This window comes from Callospermophilus lateralis, unplaced genomic scaffold (assembly GCF_048772815.1).
Source record: "Callospermophilus lateralis isolate mCalLat2 unplaced genomic scaffold, mCalLat2.hap1 Scaffold_160, whole genome shotgun sequence".
Taxonomy (NCBI): Eukaryota; Metazoa; Chordata; class Mammalia; order Rodentia; family Sciuridae; genus Callospermophilus; species Callospermophilus lateralis.
The window spans coordinates 1,930,657-1,949,013 of NW_027512699.1; the positions used below are offsets into that span (position 1 = coordinate 1,930,657).

Here is an 18,357-nt window from a genome sequence, read left to right on the forward strand (position 1 = left end):
ATGTTTTTTTTTGAGAGAGAGAGACAGAGACAGACAGAGAGAGAGAGAGAGAGAGAGAGAGAGAGAGAGAGAGAGAGAATTTTTTAATATTTATTTTTTAGTTTTCAGTGAACACACATCTTTATTTTATTTTTATGTGGTGCTAAAGATCAAACCCAGCACCCGGCACATGCCAGGCGAGCACATTACTGCTTAAGCCACATCCCCAGCCCAAATCTGTGGTTTTATAGTGAGGAGGGGATGGAACACTAGCTAGAGACTGGGGGAATCCTTATTCCACTGCATCCAACATAGTCTCTGTCTCTGTCTCTGTCTCTCTCTCTCTCTCTTGGTTTTCTCATTCAAAAAGTGAGATTGTTGAATAGTGAAATATTTCTGGCTCTCCTAATTCTATTTCAAATTTTTTGATCAAACTTCTTGTCAGTGAATGCTTACCAAGTAATTTATGCATAACTATTTACAATTTGATCTTCCATGACTGATTCATTTAGGTGTGTGTGTGTGTGTGTGTGTGTGTGTGTATGTAGTGTCTCATTAGAATAAAGGTTTTTTTGAAAGTACCCATGAACGTTTAGCATGTTAGATTAGGAAGACTTTGTGGATGTTCATTGCCTCTATCATCGTTATTCTATAGGGTTGGGACCACAGATATTTAAAAATTAAATTAAACCATTAATTATTCTTTTTTGTTGGTATTAGAGATTAACCAAGATATGCTTGACCACTTAGTTACATACCCAGTCCCCATTTTTTTTGTATTATTATACAGGGTTTTACTAAATTGCTGAGAATCTCACTAAGATACTGAAGCTGACCTTGTACTCTCAATTCTCATGCCTCAGGCTCCCAAATCACTGAGATTACAGGAGTGCAACATGGAAGCCAGATAATTATTCTTTGTAGTACCTAGAATATTATTAAAAGGGCATAACAGAGCTTTTTATTTAGAGAGAGGGAGAGAGAGACAGAGAGAGAGAGAGAGAGAGAGAGAGAGAGAGAGAGAGAGAGAGAGAGAGGAAGAGAGAAAGAAAGAATTTTTAATATTTATTTTTCAGTTTTCGGTGGACACAACTTCTTTGTTTGTATGTGGTGCTGAGGATCGAACCCCGGCCGCACGCATGCCAGGTGAGCGTGCTACCGCTTGAGCCACATCCCCAGCCCATAACAGAGCTTTAAAGAAAGAAGTTCAGAAATACTTTAATTGAAATTTTTGAGAACTAGGAGAGTGGAATTGATTTTTACAAAAATAAAAGTAAAAAAAATTTTTACAATTTTCAAAAGAGTAAGGTAGGTTTTGCCTAGTTTTGAAAACTCCAGACATATTGCTTATTTTTTAATACCTCTTATATGACCAGCCCATATGACATTAAGAAAGGGAAGTATTATGTGCTTTCTGTGTAAAGTTTCAGGAAGTTCCTGGTATGTGAACTGAAGGCGTTCATGCTGGTCGACACTGCAGCACGACCACAGTACTGGATTGTTTGTCATGTGGTTAATGATTTGCTTCCCTTAGAAAGTAGAAAGAGGAAAGAACACAGATAGGGCTTAATTTGTTCTTAGGTGGAGATAACTTTCTTTATCATTTGTTTAGTGGTATAGGAAATCACCCTTCACACAAAATGCATTTTGCTAACATTCTATAAAAATAATGCAGATGTTTGAATACCTTGTGCAAATGATGGCAGAAATTTTTGTGAGACAGGTTTTAATGAAAAGGAGAAAACAGAACATGATTTTATGGTTAACTTGACCGTAAGAACAATGTTGCTAGAAGCCTTCTATTTAAAAAGTATGAAAAGTGATATTTTCCCCCAGAGATATAAGATTCAAATCTTTCTTAAAATGTATAAGGGACTGAATTTTTCATTTTATTTTTCCTATGTGAATTTATAGTTCTTTTTTTCTAAGAAGTTCATCTGAAATATAAAATCTCTTTCTGCTTTTCAGCCTTACTTTGGTCACAGAAGGTGGCTCAGGTTCTTGATTATCCTCTGTTTTTTAGCATTTGCTCCAATGCGCAGCAGTGATCTTTCTCTTTGGTCTTTAGACCGTTTCAGGTCATCCTGGATCAGACCCAGCTTCCTGGATTCCATTTTCATGTTATCTTCTGTATCTCATAGTCTAATATTAGAGCTGTGTCATCATTTTTCTCATTCTTGACCATCACTGTGGTTTACTATGTCCCCCAACCTTGTGTTAGACACTCAGTCTCCATTGCAACACAGTTGAGAGGAAGATCCTCATAAGAGGTGATTAGGTCATTAAGGGCATCGCCATAGGGATGAATTTGGGGAGGGGGGCAGTGAGTTCCTAATGAAAGGGTAAGCCCCCACCTCTCATCCTTTCTTGCCATCACACTTTCCACCATGGAATGATGCATCAAGAAAGTTCTTGCCAGATGTGAACCTTTCAACTTTGAAATTCCTACACTTCAGAATTTTAAGAAATCGCTGTTCTTTATAAATCATCCATGTCAGTTATGGCAGCACAAAGTGGACCAAGACAAATGTTTAGAATAAAAAAATAGTTCTTCATATTCTCCCTGGTACTTCTTATTCTCTTTGCTTTGTTTTAAAATTTCTCTTGCGCTGAAATTCTGTTCTTATTTATTCATCTCTTTTCAGGAATTGTGTCTTTGAGAAACCAGATAGTTATAGACAAGTGATGGAGTGAAGTTGTGTTTATTTTGCCTTAGTACAGAGTATATTTTCATGAGGCAGGAGTCCACACCAATGACCATGTAACTAATTTAAAACTTTCTATCCAGGATTTGATTATGTTTTAATGAAGTATTATTATAGTAGTTCAGGATCTACAAATAGCGTGGAATGGTTTAGGATAAGAGGAAGAATGCTTTTAAGTATCATGGGGTTTAAATGGGTACAATCTAGTAATAAAGTCTGGGGCAGCACCCCACCTCCCCCACCAGCAGCTCTCAGATCTCTGTGCGAAAGGTCAGAGTGCTCCCTGCCATCTTCTTCTGGTAGTCCTTGTCAAATTCTTCATTTTGGGCCACAGTAAAATAGTTCTTCCAGTCACCAGGCATCCCTGAAACAAGGCAAAATCTCAGTGATTGCTGCAGGAGTCCAGGGAGAATTGAGTGTACACCCAAGTTGTACAGTGGTATTGCTGGCAAGAATAAGCAATGCAGCATCAAACACTAATGGGAAAATCCAAGTAGACATGAGAATTACAGGGTTTCACTTGACATCTTAGGATATATGTCTCATCTACCTTTCCTCATAAAAGGGGAGATGGAGTGGCCCATGATGCTGCTAGGTAGAGTAGTATAGTTGGCCATTGGGTTTTGCTTCATGACATCAAATGAGGTATGATAGATGATTTTATTCAGAACTTCCTCTGTTATGTCTTTCTCCAGGAACTTCAATATCTTCTCAATTTCCCTCTTTGGGTTCTGTATGTAGAACAATTACACAAAATAAATATTTTGGGATCTTCCATTAGGGATGATATTCTGTTAAGGTTAACTGCATTTGTAAAGAGATGTGTTAAGGGATTCATTCAAATATATTCCACAAATATCTCTCAAGTGTTACTAGTGAAAGGCACTGTACTACCCCAGATGTGCAGCAACAAGAAGATTGGGACTATTTCTATCATCAAGGAAATTGCCCTGCAAGAAGGAAACTGGGTATAAAATGACCAATTGAAGTTCTGGATGTGCTTCCTGTGTCCCCACATCCCAGGAACGGGGAGGACAGGATGGGGATCATCTGAGAGAGACCAGGAGACCTCAAGAGAAGGAGAAATGTCAACTTCTGGAGGAGATCAGGGAAGGCATAGTGAACAAAGGAGAGTGTTGGTTAGTGTGATAATTAACTCGAGTGTCTGGGCTATAAGAATTGGCAGCAAATGGTCTATGAGTTTAATAGAAGGTTAATAAAAGAACGAGTTTACCCAGAAGTGTACATGTTAGTACCTTGCTTCTTTCTGATAAAAAAATAGTTGCAAAAAAGGAGTTATAGCTTTTGATTAAATTTTAGAGTACTTCTTAGCATGGTCATAGGTGGGAATTTGTAATTCAAGGACATTAATCCAGACTCACAAGTGTTGAATCTGCTATCTACTCATCCACAATGAAATGAAGAAATCAGTTCACTGTCCTAATGTGTGACACTAATCCTGCAAATTTCAAATGGACTAGACCTCAAGTAGTGAGGAGGGCATAGAAGAGAGAGAAGGAAGTAGATTTCTTGAACATAAATATGCACAATTGATAGTTATGATTGCAAAAATCTTTACAATAATCTCATGAGATAGAGATGATATAATTTTGTAGGTAAAGAAACATGACTCATATGTATCAGGATTCAACAAGGTGATCTGGCTAGAAGGCACAAGCTATTTCCAGAGGAAAAGGGTCTTCTGGAAAGTGTGAACAAAAGATAATTCTGAAGACAAAAAATATGGTGAGAGCTGAGGGGAAAACCTAGCTGGAAAGAGTTTCATGGAGAGGTTCTTCTGTTGGTAAGTCCACATTCCAGTGTCCCCACATCCCAGGAACTGGATGACAGGATGGGGATCGTATTGGCTTCACCTCTTTCATGTCCTCATAGAAAAGGTAGAGAATGTGATGCTGGTCCTTCATATCCCACCATCCCTTTACATGGTCATACCAGGAGCCCCATAGCACTGAGGAGGAGAGAGAAGGGACATCAATGTCAATATGAAACTTATCAAATGAGCATGACTTATTAAATAAAAGAGGAAAATTACTAAATACAACCAAAATACAAAGATACTGAGCAGAAGGATTCTTGTTGCACAAGACAGAAAACTTGTTCTTTGAAAGTATTTTGGAAGATTGTGAAAAATATTCAGAATTTCCTGGGTTATATTTCCACCCTCGAACTTAGTTTTCTACAAGATATTGTCTATGGCCAGGAAATAAAAATCTTTTCCTTGCATCACCACAAATTGTATAGATCAATAAATATTGTTTCCAACATGCTGATTTTGAAAAAAAGACTTTCATTTTAAAAAGTCTCTAATTACCTGCTCTTGGGGCATCTTTGTTTTCAGTGATGGTAAATGGGAGGAGAGAAGATTGCTGGGTGTTTTTGTTGTCCCTGTTAACCTTCCTGTACCTTGCATCTTTATCTACGTTGCCAAGCACTTTGCAAGTTGACCTGCACAATCTGTCACCAGGGGCTCCTTTTACCTCAGAATTATAGATGGACTTTATTTCAAGAAGCATTGGAAGGCTTTTGCAAGCAGGAAGAGAGAAAGAACAATATATTTGTTTCACTGATGCCTCCCAATTGACTCACTTTATTGATTGCTACCTCCACCAAAGGCCTCAGCTTCTGTGAAGGGGACATCTCCTATCTCCAGGGAACTGTTGCTCCTTCAAGAATACTTCACTAGTTCTTGCTGATTTCCCAAAACTCTGCCCACAGCATTGTGAATAGTCTATTTCTTGACATCTTCTGGGAGACTTCATTCATGACATCTACTTCCTTGCAGGACCTTGACAGATACAATTCAGTGAAAACTCTTCTTTTTTTATGTCAATAGCTAAGTGAGGGAGAAAATAGGAAGCCACAGTTTCCTTTCACTTACCTTTTCCATCTTTGAATGTTTCAATGTATTCCTCCCATGTTCCAGGGTCAGGCACCATTGAATTCATTCTTGAAAAATGATAGTAAGATACCAGACAGTCCTTGGCATTTCTAGATACATAGATAATCTGGAATCATCCAGAAAAGGGAGAGAGAGGCAGAGAGAAAGCAAGATAGAAAATTATCACCATTTAGTGCTGAGGTTGTTGTTTTTAGAAAGCCGTTTTGGAGAGTCTTGGATGATCCTATTGGAGGAATAGAACATACATATGTTTTCTACAAAGTGATCATCTCTTCCAGTCTGCCTATAAATTGTTCTGATTTGTAGCTGGTAGTCTTTGTGTTACTATTGAGTACCTCTTCTTTTAAATCCTAGAATTTTCCTGGGTTGCACATAAATACTGTACTCATCCTAACTTAACTTGGAGAATAAGGTATGTTCATCTATTCAGGGTGCTCTAACAAAGTACCACAGACTGGGTGTCATATAAAAACTAGAAAGATTATTTCTCACAATTCTAGAGGTTAGATTGTCTGGTCAGGTCTTGCTTCCTCATAGATGACCATGTTTTATAAGAGTCCTAATCTTAGGACCTAAGGACCTAATCATCTATGAAAGCACCATTCTTAAAACCTTTACTTTGAGGATTAGAATTTCAATATTTGAACTTGAGAGGGTCATAACATGTGAAGGAAAGGTTCTCCTTGGATTTTGATAAACAAGAAATCTAAATTATAAAGTGGAAGGAGCTAAAGCAATGAGCTTATTGTCCCATTCCTACAAGATGAATCCCAGGCTTATAGATAAATTATCATTCCTATATTTTTATTCATGGATAAGATTGAGGACCTCTAAGGACAGTGCCAACTCTTTTTTTTAGTGATGTTTGTGATGCTGATTCTTAAAGGAAAGGCAATGGTATGTCCTGGCAAGAAAAAAATGACCTCTTAGCTTCTTGTCTTGCTGTACCCCTCCTTCCCTAACCACCTTGGCTTCTGTTCCAACCTATTCTGCTTTCAGTGGGGTTGGGGAGGTAGAGCACTGTGATGATGGGTAGTGTTTCCCCCCAAAGGTCCATATGAAAAGAATTGGTACTTAGGGTAGAATTACTGGAAGAGATTGAGCCTTGTGAGAGGGAGGTCTTAGGTCATTGGAGGTGTATTCTCAGAGGGGATTGTAGGATCCTCTGTCCTCTTTTTTGTCTGTCTGTCTGTCTGTCTCTCTCTCTCTGTCTCTGTCTCTCTCTGTCTCTCTGTCTGTCTCTCTCTCTCTCTCTCTCTCTATATATATATATATATATATATATATATATATGTGTGTGTGTGTGTGTATGTGTGTGTGTGTGTCTGTGTGTGTGTGTGTTTACACACATACACATATATATAGCTAAAGATGTGAAAACTCAATCTGATATGCACTTTTGCCATTAATGCCCTTACTGGAGGTCTAACTAAGTGGACTGCCTGGTCTTGTATTTTAACCTTCAAGGCAAAATAGTCCTCATTTTACTTCACAAGTAGCTGTGTCAGGTATTTCATTACAGTACTTCAAAGCCAACCGATACAAGCTCAAAATTTTCTCAATACATTTGCCCAGCATATCACTTTATCAACAGAATTTGTGTCCAACACAACCAATACTCGGTCATAGTTTCCTCTTGGTGAATTACTCTCTCTCTCTCTCTCTCTTACATTCCCAACTACATTTCACCTATTATTCTCTTAGTCCTGTCATGACTATTCTTCTGGCCCATATTTTGCTGTTGGATTTCCATCCAATATTCATGAACATAATTAAGAAACCAAAAAATCTGAGGTAACTACAAAGCCATGTATCAATATATTCTCAGATATTTCTTAATTTTTATGTCAGCTCTTGCTTTCAAGGCCTGAGTAACTGACAGTATGAGTCTTGGGCTAGATAGGGATGTGTAGTCCAATGTTAAATCAATTTCCAAGAGTTTGTTGACCTGTATTAGTTTTGAATTGCTGATTAAACAAGTCACCACAAATTCAGTGTTTTAAAACAATGTTGATTTATTCTTTTAAAAATATGGAGGTCAGATTTCACTGGGCTAAAGTCAAGGTGTAATAAAAACTGGTTCCTTTTGGTAGTTCTAGGGAAAAATTCATTTCATTGTGTTTGACTCTGGAGTGTGACTGCATTTTTTGCCTCCTGACACCCTCCTGGATCACTCTAACTTCTTTATTTGTCACATTTCCTATTTCCTAAGTCCTTTATGGTGATATCTAGGGCCTAGATAATCCAGGATAATCATACCATCTTGAGATCCTAAATTTTATTATACCTACAAGGTCCATTTTGCAATAATAACATTCCCAGGTACTGTTTAATAGATGCAGATATCTTTGGGCAATAACTCTTCATCCTATTATACCATCCTAAAATGAAAAGCTTGTACTAAGTTCTCTAAAGTCATTTCCTACTCAACTAACTCACAAATCTTAGTGCATAAAGAGAGATAATGCCATTGATATTTCTACACTATTTAGAAGACCTGAATTTACAAAAAGAAGGTGTTAGTATGGTGAATAACCAAGGGCTAGTGTATCTTCTGACATTAACCCTACGAGATCTGGTAATAATATTGGTTTTTGAGCAGCAAAATTAGCATGTCATGAATGGAATTATCTGTGGCAATAAAGCAAAAATTTTTTACGAGTCAAGGTATCTTGTGTATAATCTCAGGAATGGGATAGAATTCCTAAGCATAGTCTTATGGCTGTCTATACTATTTTGTCTTGCCCCCCCCTTTCCCCTTCACAGGAATGGGAGAGCATTTCTGAATATGAACAACTGTTCAGTAGTATTGTACTTTATTTGGAAAGAGGAGATGGTCAAGATAAAGAATTGGTGAGTCATAGAAACCCAGAAAACAGAATTGCATTTTGTATATGGACACAGCACCAAGGATAGTGCTATAGCTAAACAGACATAACTCTTATGGTTTCTAATTGAGTTCAGTACAGAAAATGAAAGAGCTTGTGGTTATCTTGGCAGTGAGAAACTTAATATCAACTCACTTTGTTTGCAATTTTCATGTAATTGGGTTTCACTAGGATCTTGCCCATAAGGAGATATTCTAGTCCAGTTAATATGAGCATCTGATTCTGCCACGTGATTTTACTTTCTATTGTAAATTTCAATTTAGTATTTAGTTTATATTCATATTACATTGGTTTCAAGTTTCACTGGTAGAGCACGTATCAAAAGGAAACACTAATATAGTCAGTGTACACTGCATTTGTGGGATTTGAATTAGGAAGTGTCATTTGTATTATTGCATGGACATAGAGGCATAATAGCACCTGGAAGCTTGCTTCATGAGATATGTTCTTTTTAAGTGTGGGCCAAGTTTCTAGATGCTAACAAAATCAGATTTCTCATCCTGAAAAGAAGAGAAGTAGTTTTTGAACACCAAAGTGGACATTATTTAATTGGAACAGCCAGATAATGAACATGAGCATGGACTTCAGATTTTGACAGTGGAGAATATAATTGACAGACTCAGCTGCATCACTCTGAATTTGCCACCATATTCCTTGAAAGGCCACATTTCTGAAAGTCTGCTCTTAGCTAAAGAGTGAGCATGATGGGGCTTTCTAGGCAATCAAAACTCTCTGGTGGTTGGCTTTGGTTGGAGAATCTGCATTGGTGTGGCTGCATTTTGTTCAGGGCTTCATTGCAAATGTCCCCAGATCTCCTTACTTGCCCCACGGGATCAGGCCAGCATCACGATCTGATGGCTCCCCATGCTCCTTTGTCTACACTTTCTCCCCGCAGGTTTTTCCCCAAGTAGATATTTGCATATCTAACTCCCCCATACCCTATGCTTGTTGGAGGACCCAAACTAAGATACCAACCTTCCTCAGGAAGTGCCTGCTTTGTTTCATTGATCACTGCCTTTGAAGTTGGATTAGTTGTCAATCAGAACGATTTCCCAGTATATTTCTAGAAATAGTATTAGGAAAGGAAGGTGGATCCAGAGTAAAGGGTATGGTATTATGGCCTACAGCCACCATGTTCAATGTAGTTCTCTGATTAGTTTCCTTTGACTGTCTTTGCTTGTTTCTACTTAGAGTAGCAAATCTTACTTTTGAATTCTCTTTCCAGAAGGATGGTGGTAGCATCTGAACAGGTAGATGAGTCTTCAGAGTTCTAGGAGAAGGCATTTTATTGGCCAGGTCCAGACCTGGGAAATAAGTTGAATATTTCTCATCAGCTACATGGATCCAATAGTGTTTTGTCAAACGTTGGGAATCATATTGACCACACGACTGGCTCTGTGCCTTAAAGAATGATGTCATAGTCCGTGTTGCCCCCCTAGCCCATAGAGTCTACATGTCTATTCTGATAGAGTACAACACTAATGAGGCAGAGCAAAACATGGAGGCAACACTGTTTCCCTCTCCTGTTGAGCACTGAGGTGTGCCTGGGTGGGCAGACAAAGAGGCTTTCGGAGGTCTAGTTTAGTGAGAATAAGACTCAGGGTATCTGGTTCTTTGGGCATCTCTGTTGTTGCATGGAAGAGCTGCCTATTCTTCTGAAGAGAGGGAGGTTACTGGGGCACCTCGATGGCCCTAGAAGCTCTGTCTAGAGTTTCAGCCTTTCTTTCAGCTGTTACTTCCATAACCAAGTTCCTGTCGTGTGCCAGCACTGAGCACTGTGCAGCAAGATGCTTTTAACTGAAAAGTGGAGCTTTATAGTCATCAAGTAATTTTTCCAAATAGTTAAATGTGGGAGCCATGATGGGAAGTCATCAGTCGGTGGGTGTGGAGGGCCACAGAGATGGAGCTCTGTGAGAAACAGGAGATAAGCAAGGCCAGCAAGACTGAGTAAGGCATAGACAGAATCATTCCTAGAAAGAGAAAGTCCAATGCTAAGTGCTAGAACACTGAGCGCAGCTGGGACTGGTTAAACACTGCATAAACTTCAGGGGAAGGCTTGCAAGGAAAGCAGAAGTGTCATTTGTGGAGAACAAACCATCTGACAAAGAAGCAGATCTATGGAGAAATGGAGGTATTATATGGAAATATGGTGGAGAAAGGAAAGAAAGGAGGAAAGGAAGAAAAAGTAAAGACCTTGTGGAAATGAAAAGAAAAGCAACTCTTGACTGTTCTTCCTCCTTTTCCCATCACCAGCACTATCCACAAACAAAAGCACACAGAAGAGGCCTTACAGATGCAAGAGGGTGCTTTCAAACTAAGGGCTGTCCATAAAATGAACATAAGTGGAAAAGGGCTGAGTGTATTAATACCAAATTACTGTAAAAGTCATAAAAAGCAAACCACTTTCCCAAACCAACTACAAACCTGAAAACATGGTGCCACAACCTGTCAGACTAAATTCAATATTCTGAAACAGAAATTTGGGAATTGTATGTATATATATATATATATATATATATATATATATATATATATATATAATCAGAACTACAAGAAATAAGAGTAGAAATGAAAAAAAAGATAGACAAGTACAAAAAGATCTGGTAGAAATCAAGAAAGATATAGAAAAAAACCCAAAAGAATACTAGAAACAGATTAAATTATGATGTAGACAATGGAGAAAAGATTTAAATGCAAACTTAACAGGAGAGAGTGAAAGAAAGCAAGAAAATGCCTAAGAAAATAACAGTGACAAAATGAAAGAAGTGAAAAAAAAGTGTCCAAAGCAGAAGACAGGTGAGGAAGTTCCAAACCTGGCATGCATTGAAGTTCCTGAGAAGTAAAAAAAAAAAAATAGTGGGATGGAAATAATTTTTAAGTCCATAAGTTGTACAAACTTTCTGGAACAAGCCCTTTAATTTACATCTAAGCCATGGGAAGTAGATTTATAATGATCAATTCTGAAACATACTGAAGTTACTAGATCTGAAGATAAGGACCTCTAGAAAACAGATGAAATGGTTCATGAAGTTGAGAGAATACAACTAGCCTTGGACTTCTTAAAAATAGCATAAAAAAAAACAAACAAACAAGGGAAAAGTGGAGTAGCATTTTAAAGAGGCTTTAGGAAAGAACTTGTGAATAAAAGATACTGGAACCAGTGCAGCTGTGCTTTAAATACCAAAGAGTTGTAGAATAAATGATTGAGTGTGTAAGAAGTCACTAAATGCAGCACATAGGAGCCCTTTCTTCACTATCTATTAGAATAAGTTTCATTGAATCAAGAAACGACCCAGAACACTTTGTTAAAAGTACTTAAGAGCAATTTTTCACATTATTTAGTACTAGATCTAAAATAATGCAAGTAAAGTTCTGGGTAAAATAATGCGTAGATCTTATACATTACAATGAAGTAGAAATAATGCAACTCAAAATTTGAGTAATATCACCGGCTTCTGTATAAGTAATGAGGGAGTCAGAGGATTCTTTTGAAACCAGCATATCAAATCATAAAAGATAATGTAAGAGAAAAAAATTTACATTTTTAGAGGTAGTAATTTATAGATAGATAAACACTGGCAAAAAGGTAGAAATTTTCTTAATCATAAAAAAATACAACAAACAAAACAATAAAAACCCAAACAAAAAGTCCTGCATACACTTTAATAAAAGAAAAGAAAAAAATCATATAAACACATTAAACATTATTATGCACACTAATTTCAAATGAAATTTTTAAATCTGAAATAATTAGAACCAAAATTTTTGAATTTTGAATTTTTGAATTAGAACCAAAATTTTGAAATTTTTGAATCTGATATAATTAGAACCAAACCTATTAGTCATAACAATAAGAGTCAGTGCTCTTAAATTTAGAAGTATTAAGGTTTTTCAAATTGACTCATAAAAGGAAATCTAACTATATTCAGAAGAGACCTTTCTAAAACACACTGACTAATAAAGGCCAAAGTAAAGGAATGAAGAGAGATAAAACATGCAAATTAAAATAAAAAGGGATTGTGATGCTATTAGATAAAGCACGATTCAATTCTCATATGAAATGAAGAAGGAGGAGCTTTATAGTGCTGAAGACCCTATTAAATTAAGAAAATGTCATAACTAATATCTGGTATTATTAAATAATAATATAAATATAAATAATAATAGGCATTATTATAGCTATTATTATTTTACAAATAAAAAAACATTAGATTTTGAGATGCCTAATAACTTGTTCATGGTCAAGAATCTCAACCACTATTTCTAGCAGAATTGTTGGATTCCCAAGTCTATGCCTTCTCACTATTGGGTTATCTTCTGTTGCCAAAGGTCCCATTTATTACTATATACTTTATAAAAACATGTTCTTTATTCTCTACTTGATTACAGACTCTTCAAGGGTGTTGTGTCTTACATTTCTTACTATATTTGATGTGATGCATGATGTTTTTTGATATTGCTACTATATAAATTTGATTTAATTCTTTGGTAGACAGGTTTTAGATAAAATACATTTGAAGACATTCCCTTCATGAGCTGGCAGCAGAATGACACAGGAACGTGGCTTTTCAAAACATGTTAAAAACAACTGACACATGATCAACACAAAATTATATATTCTTATGGGGCACTGTGATAATGTAACATGTATACAACATGTAATCATCAAGTCAAGGTAATCAGCATTTCCATCTTTTTAAACTTTTATTATTTCTTTGTGCTAGGAAACTTTGAACTCTTCTAGTTCATTATAAGATACATAATGAAATTATTGTAAACTATAGATGACCTACTGTGCTGTATAGAATGCTGGAACGTTTTCCTCCCATTTAACTGTATTTTGATGCTCATTATTCAATTTCTGTCTGGTTCCTCTTCCTAGCCTCTAGTGACTTGCAGTCTACAATTTCTATAAAATTAAATGTTAAGTCCCACATATGAGCAAAAACATGCAGTATTTTTCTTTTTGTGTCTGGTTTATCTCTCTGAACATAATGTTCATTAGTCACATTTACATTGGGGCAAATGACAGAATTTCACTCCTTTATGGCTAAATAATATTTCAGTATCTATATACCAAAAAAATATGGCTCAGTGGATGCTATGGTTCCTCAATCTTGCTATGTTAGCTTTCCATCATGAAAACAGATACTTCAAATAATCAACTTATAAAGAGGAAAGATTTGTTTTAATTCACAGTTTTAGAGGTTCCAGTCCATGACCATTTGGCCCTTTTGCTTTGGGCCTATGATGAAGCAGCATCTCATGGTGAGAGCGTTGGGTAGAACAAAACAACTCACCTCATGGACAGGAAGGGCAAGACGGAGAGCAAAGGGTCCCTCAACTTCAAGGGCACACCCAATGCTCTAAACCCCTCCCACCATGTCCTGCCTACCAAAGGTACTGTACCTTCTATCAACTCCATATGGGGATCAAGCCTTTACTATGTGGACACTGGGGAGACATTTAGGATCCAAAATATTTAGGATCCATCTGCCTTCTCTACACTAAAATGCTCCAGCATAAGGAAGGAATGTGTACCTGATGCTGCCAAATCATACATCTTAGAAAAGGAATTTGGAAGTCTTTTTTTCCTAGTTTTTTGACTTAGATTATCTTCAGATTCCTTCTCAGTTTCATTTGGAAATACTTTCTAAGAGGCCTATGGGAAAATGCATTCCTTAGGTGAAGACTGACCCTGTATGGTGGTAATGACCTCTCAGGTCCCAGCTGGGCACACTTACCTGAGTTGAGAGGTGGAGGTAAAGACCACTCTAGGAAAGGGTGCCGGTCAAAGGTGTTTGCCCTCTGGCACTTTTGCACATCTCCATCATTTTGGATCATGTCCACAATCTCCTGTGTCCAGGTTGTTCCTAAAAGCATCAATTATTCTCAATACCATTCACCATGGCACAGTTCAATCCATTTTTCCTTGATTATTCAGTTAAATTTGCTTTTTCTGAAAGTGGAAGAGGATCATCTCATGTGTCACCTTCTCTGTATGCCAACCAAAGTGGGTGGGATCCTCCTTTGAGCACTGGAGCCCCTCCATTCTCATTGTCACGACCTGCTCATAATATGTGCTTCTTTGGAACACCTGTTCTCTGTATCCTTAGTATTTAGCATAGAAATTTGCAGGTAATAGACCTAGATTGGTTGTATAAATATTGAATCAAATGTAATGAGACATAAAGATGAATTAGCCAATGTCCCTCCTTTAACAAGCTCATTATGGTTTTTTTTTTGGAGGAAATATGGCAGAGACTGCTTATTATCTAGCTACTATTCATATTTTTTTCCTTTCAAATTAAGAGATCCTCAAATATTAGCTGGACTTATAACTATTTATGTAAAAAGCTGCATTTTCAATCTTTCTTGCAATTACATGTGGCCAGGGCACTAAATTCTGGGAAGCAGTTTTTAAAGGGAGGAACAGAGAGTAACTCCTTATTTATGACCTCTTTGATGGTATTTTGGAATGATGATTGGACCTCCAGCAACTTATACAGGACCATAGAAGCAAAAGCCACATCTTATGGTGGTGGAGAAGAAAGTTAGAAGGAGTCAGGTTTGCTGATGAAGGGTGCAGCCACTGTTTCAGTACTGGACTACCGATATAAGGACAACTTTTCTTTTGTGTTACTTTGAGTTTTCTGATACTTGTAGTCAACCTGAATTCTAAATGATATAGAAGAGGGATATTAATGGACATATAGATAGGCACAAGTTAAATTATGGGAGGGAGGCTGAGTTACTGCAGTGGGGGTCAGTAGGTCTAATTGAGGAGAAAGGTACAAGGCCTGGAATGAAGACTCAAAGCAGAATGGAGTGTGCATCTCCATTAAGGAGGCAGGGCAAGCCAGGAGAGGAAATTTCAAGAGCTAAGAGAGAGAGGCAGGCATACTCTACATGCTGGAAGTGTAAGAAAGGCTCAGAAGAGGTTGAGAGGTATTGAGAAGTGGGGAATAGAGAGAAAGAGTGTCAGGACCATGATATAGAGGACAATATGGTCGACTGCATAATTTCCAAGGTGAGTTGAAACAAAATTTCTTCCTGAAGAACAATACAGGATGAAGTTAAGAACTAGGCAAGAGAAGTGTCCAAAGCAAATTAGTCAGGAAAGAAGAGTATTGAGAAACTGAAAGCCCCTAACCTAGTTTACTAAATAAGATCTGGTGAGGTGGGGTGCTTCAGAACCTATGAAGAAAGAAGCATCTTCCAAATATCTTCAGTGAATCCACACTTTCTTGCAATCTTTCTGGTTATGAATATCTAATATTTTTCTTACTGAGTCAAGCGGTCCCTGAGAGATTTTTTTTTCAAACTGGTTACAGCTTATAGTTCTTTGCTTCACTTTGTCACACAGTGTGGAATTAGAAATATAGAAAATGCAGGAGATCATCAGTCACTTCATCACAGTCTTTTCCTATTTGTCTACTCTGCACAATCCTGAGATATCCTTTGCCTTTTTTCCCCCACATAATCCACTTCATTTTATAAGAGGCTGTTAGACATCATCTCCACTATCCCAGATGCATTCCACCATACTCACATAGGTTTTAGACACCATTATTTTAGCCCAGTATCTATTGGGCTGAAAAATTCATTTTCTTGTCAATTTCTCCCTAGGAGGAACATTTCAGAAATAGGGGCTACTGTTCATTCAGGAAAGCTTAACAGAGAAGAAGGAGATCCTGGGCAGCCAAGATTTACTGGAAGAACTTCTACACTATTTCTTAGATTCTGTGCTCTTACGTTGTTTTGTAATTTTTTTTTAATTCCTTTGCAATTCTGGCCACCTCTTTCTTTACCAAGGACCTAAATAAGAGGGAGGATCTTGCATTTGCATTCATGAATAAGTCCTGGTTCCACTTTTTTCCAGTGACCAGTCCTGGAGAATAACTATATTCATTAAAATTAGGAGTCCCACTTTCAATATCATTGCTTTGCTAAGGCTGATGCCACCTACTGCTATTTCTGCACACCCACCTGCCTTTGCGTAGGTTGCAATGAGGAGATCATCAGATTTTTCTTGGGAATTCCAGATTTTGTCCCAGTTATCTCTTATCAGCTTGGTCATGAGGATTTCATCAATTTCTGTGGTTTCTGGTTGTAGGTCTTTTTCCTCCAGGTGGAGATCTTTCATTTCCTCCAAGGACATTTTAGTATGTGGACTTGAAAGGTGCTTAAAAGAAAGGTAGACTTTTGTCATTTCTAATACTTAGAACAGTCACTCCTTAATTTTTTTTCTTTGGAGAGAGTCAGGAGAGGTGCATGATAGGAACTTATTATTGCTTTTAATATTTATTTATGTAAGAGAAGTCAAAACCGTGGAAGCCTGGAGCATTTTGAAAAGCTTTATTTCAGGGTGTAACAATGACAAAGATGCAAATACATCTCAAATGGATATAAACATGGGGAAGGAACACAGATCTGGGAAATTGTCTCTCTTGGGTTGGCACTTCAGAGCCTATCTGTCTGAGGCCTGAGTGACAGAGATATGAAGAGCCCATGGCAAAGGGCTCTTGTCAGGTTTTAACACAGAGAAGCCAGAATGGAATCAGAATATAGGTTGACTGGCTTTGAAGCATGCTGGAAGAGGGAGAAAAAACTGCATTTGATCTGAGTAGCTGTAGAGCTTGGGAGAAGTTATTTACACTCCTCTTGGGGTTCCTCATTAGACAATGACTATCAACAGACTACACCATGACAGAGTGAATGACAGAAATCCCCTTGGATTTCTACAATCACAGATTATGCATTCAGTCTTCAAATTCTGACTGAAGAGTAATAAGCCACCTAAGCATTTAACCCCTATTTGCTAGGGGAAGTAACCCTGACTTGTTCTTCAAAAGAATAAATATCATGTAGCAACATACAATAAAAGAAGACAAAAGGGCTTGGGCAGAGGAGACAGTTATAAGTTAGAAAAAACTAAAGAGAGCTACACAAATGCAATTCAAAAAACTTAACTGGGATCTAAAATGGGAAAAAAAAGTTTTAGAAGGCATTGGGGAAATAGGACATAAACTGTATGTTTAGTGTTAGGATGAGATTAAAGAATAGCCTTACCCTCAGAGGTATCAGCTGAAGTATACAGGGCTGCAGTGTCACAGCGCCCCCAACATCCCTTTAGATGGTTCAGTAAAATAGTGTGCATTCATGTTTGCTTACTTGTACAAATACTCACATATGCACACAAATATGAGAAGGGAAGGGAGAACAAAAGTGGAAAACATGAAGAAAATATCTAGAAGCGAATCAGGGAGAAGATTCCCAAGTATTCTTTATATTCTCCCTGCCAATCTAAAGAAAAAGATATGAAAAAAACAAAGTCCCATTTACTGTCAGACTACTGTGTTATGTGAGCTACCTATGCACAGGAGAGGCAGCTTAGGGTTTCAAATTTTTCAGTAGAATGTTCCTCCCTCTGTACAAAGTCAACACCAACACAGTGGGGGATTGTGTGCCACCCCTTTTCCCAAGGTAGGTTTTTCACTGGATTTAGTCCCTTAGCAAGCTCTGTATGTTCTGGGCTCTTGGGGTTTGGTTCCTGGCCCCCAGTCCCTCTGGCTGTCTGAATGAGAACCCTCCTATTTCCTAGGAACTTTTTCTTCCTTCTCATTTCTCTAGGTTTCCTTTACAGTTTTGCCAGCTCAGCAATGCTTTAAAGAAAATGTATTTTTAGAAAAGTATTTTACCTAGCTTTTTAAAAAGATTTTTGAGCCAGGAGGATCACAAGTTCAAAGTCAGCCTTAGCAACAAGGCACTAAGTAACTGAGTGAGAGCCTGTCTCTGAATAAAATACAAAATAGAGCTGGGATTGTGGTTCTGTGATTCAGTAGGTGAGTGCCCCCGAGTTCAG

General features: G+C 37.6%; 1 protein-coding gene across 1 annotated transcript; it reads right to left on the reverse strand.

Moving 5' to 3' along the window:
* Positions 1–2,935: 2,935 nt before the first annotated feature.
* On the reverse strand, positions 2,936–16,653 carry LOC143389392 (sulfotransferase 1C1-like). Its single transcript, XM_076842495.2, has 7 exons — positions 16,482–16,653; positions 14,237–14,365; positions 9,699–9,796; positions 5,584–5,710; positions 4,559–4,653; positions 3,235–3,415; positions 2,936–3,048 (listed from the first exon to the last, which is right to left on the reverse strand). The coding sequence occupies exons 1-7, from the start codon at positions 16,651–16,653 to the stop codon at positions 2,936–2,938; spliced, it is 915 nt and encodes a 304-aa protein (XP_076698610.2).
* Between the last annotated feature and the right edge of the window lie 1,704 nt (positions 16,654–18,357).

Bases quoted from the DNA above. Each gene is read 5' to 3' on its own strand.
- LOC143389392 (XM_076842495.2), bottom strand. From the start codon at position 16,653: ATGTCCTTGGAGGAAATGAAAGATCTCCACCTGGAGGAAAAAGACCTA. The intron at 4,654-5,583 runs GTAAGTGAAAGG...TCTCCTCCTCAG, and splicing joins AACATTCAAAGATGGAAAAG to TGCTATGGGGCTCCTGGTAT. The intron at 3,416-4,558 runs GTGAAGCCAATA...TTCTACATACAG, and splicing joins TCTATGAGGACATGAAAGAG to AACCCAAAGAGGGAAATTGA.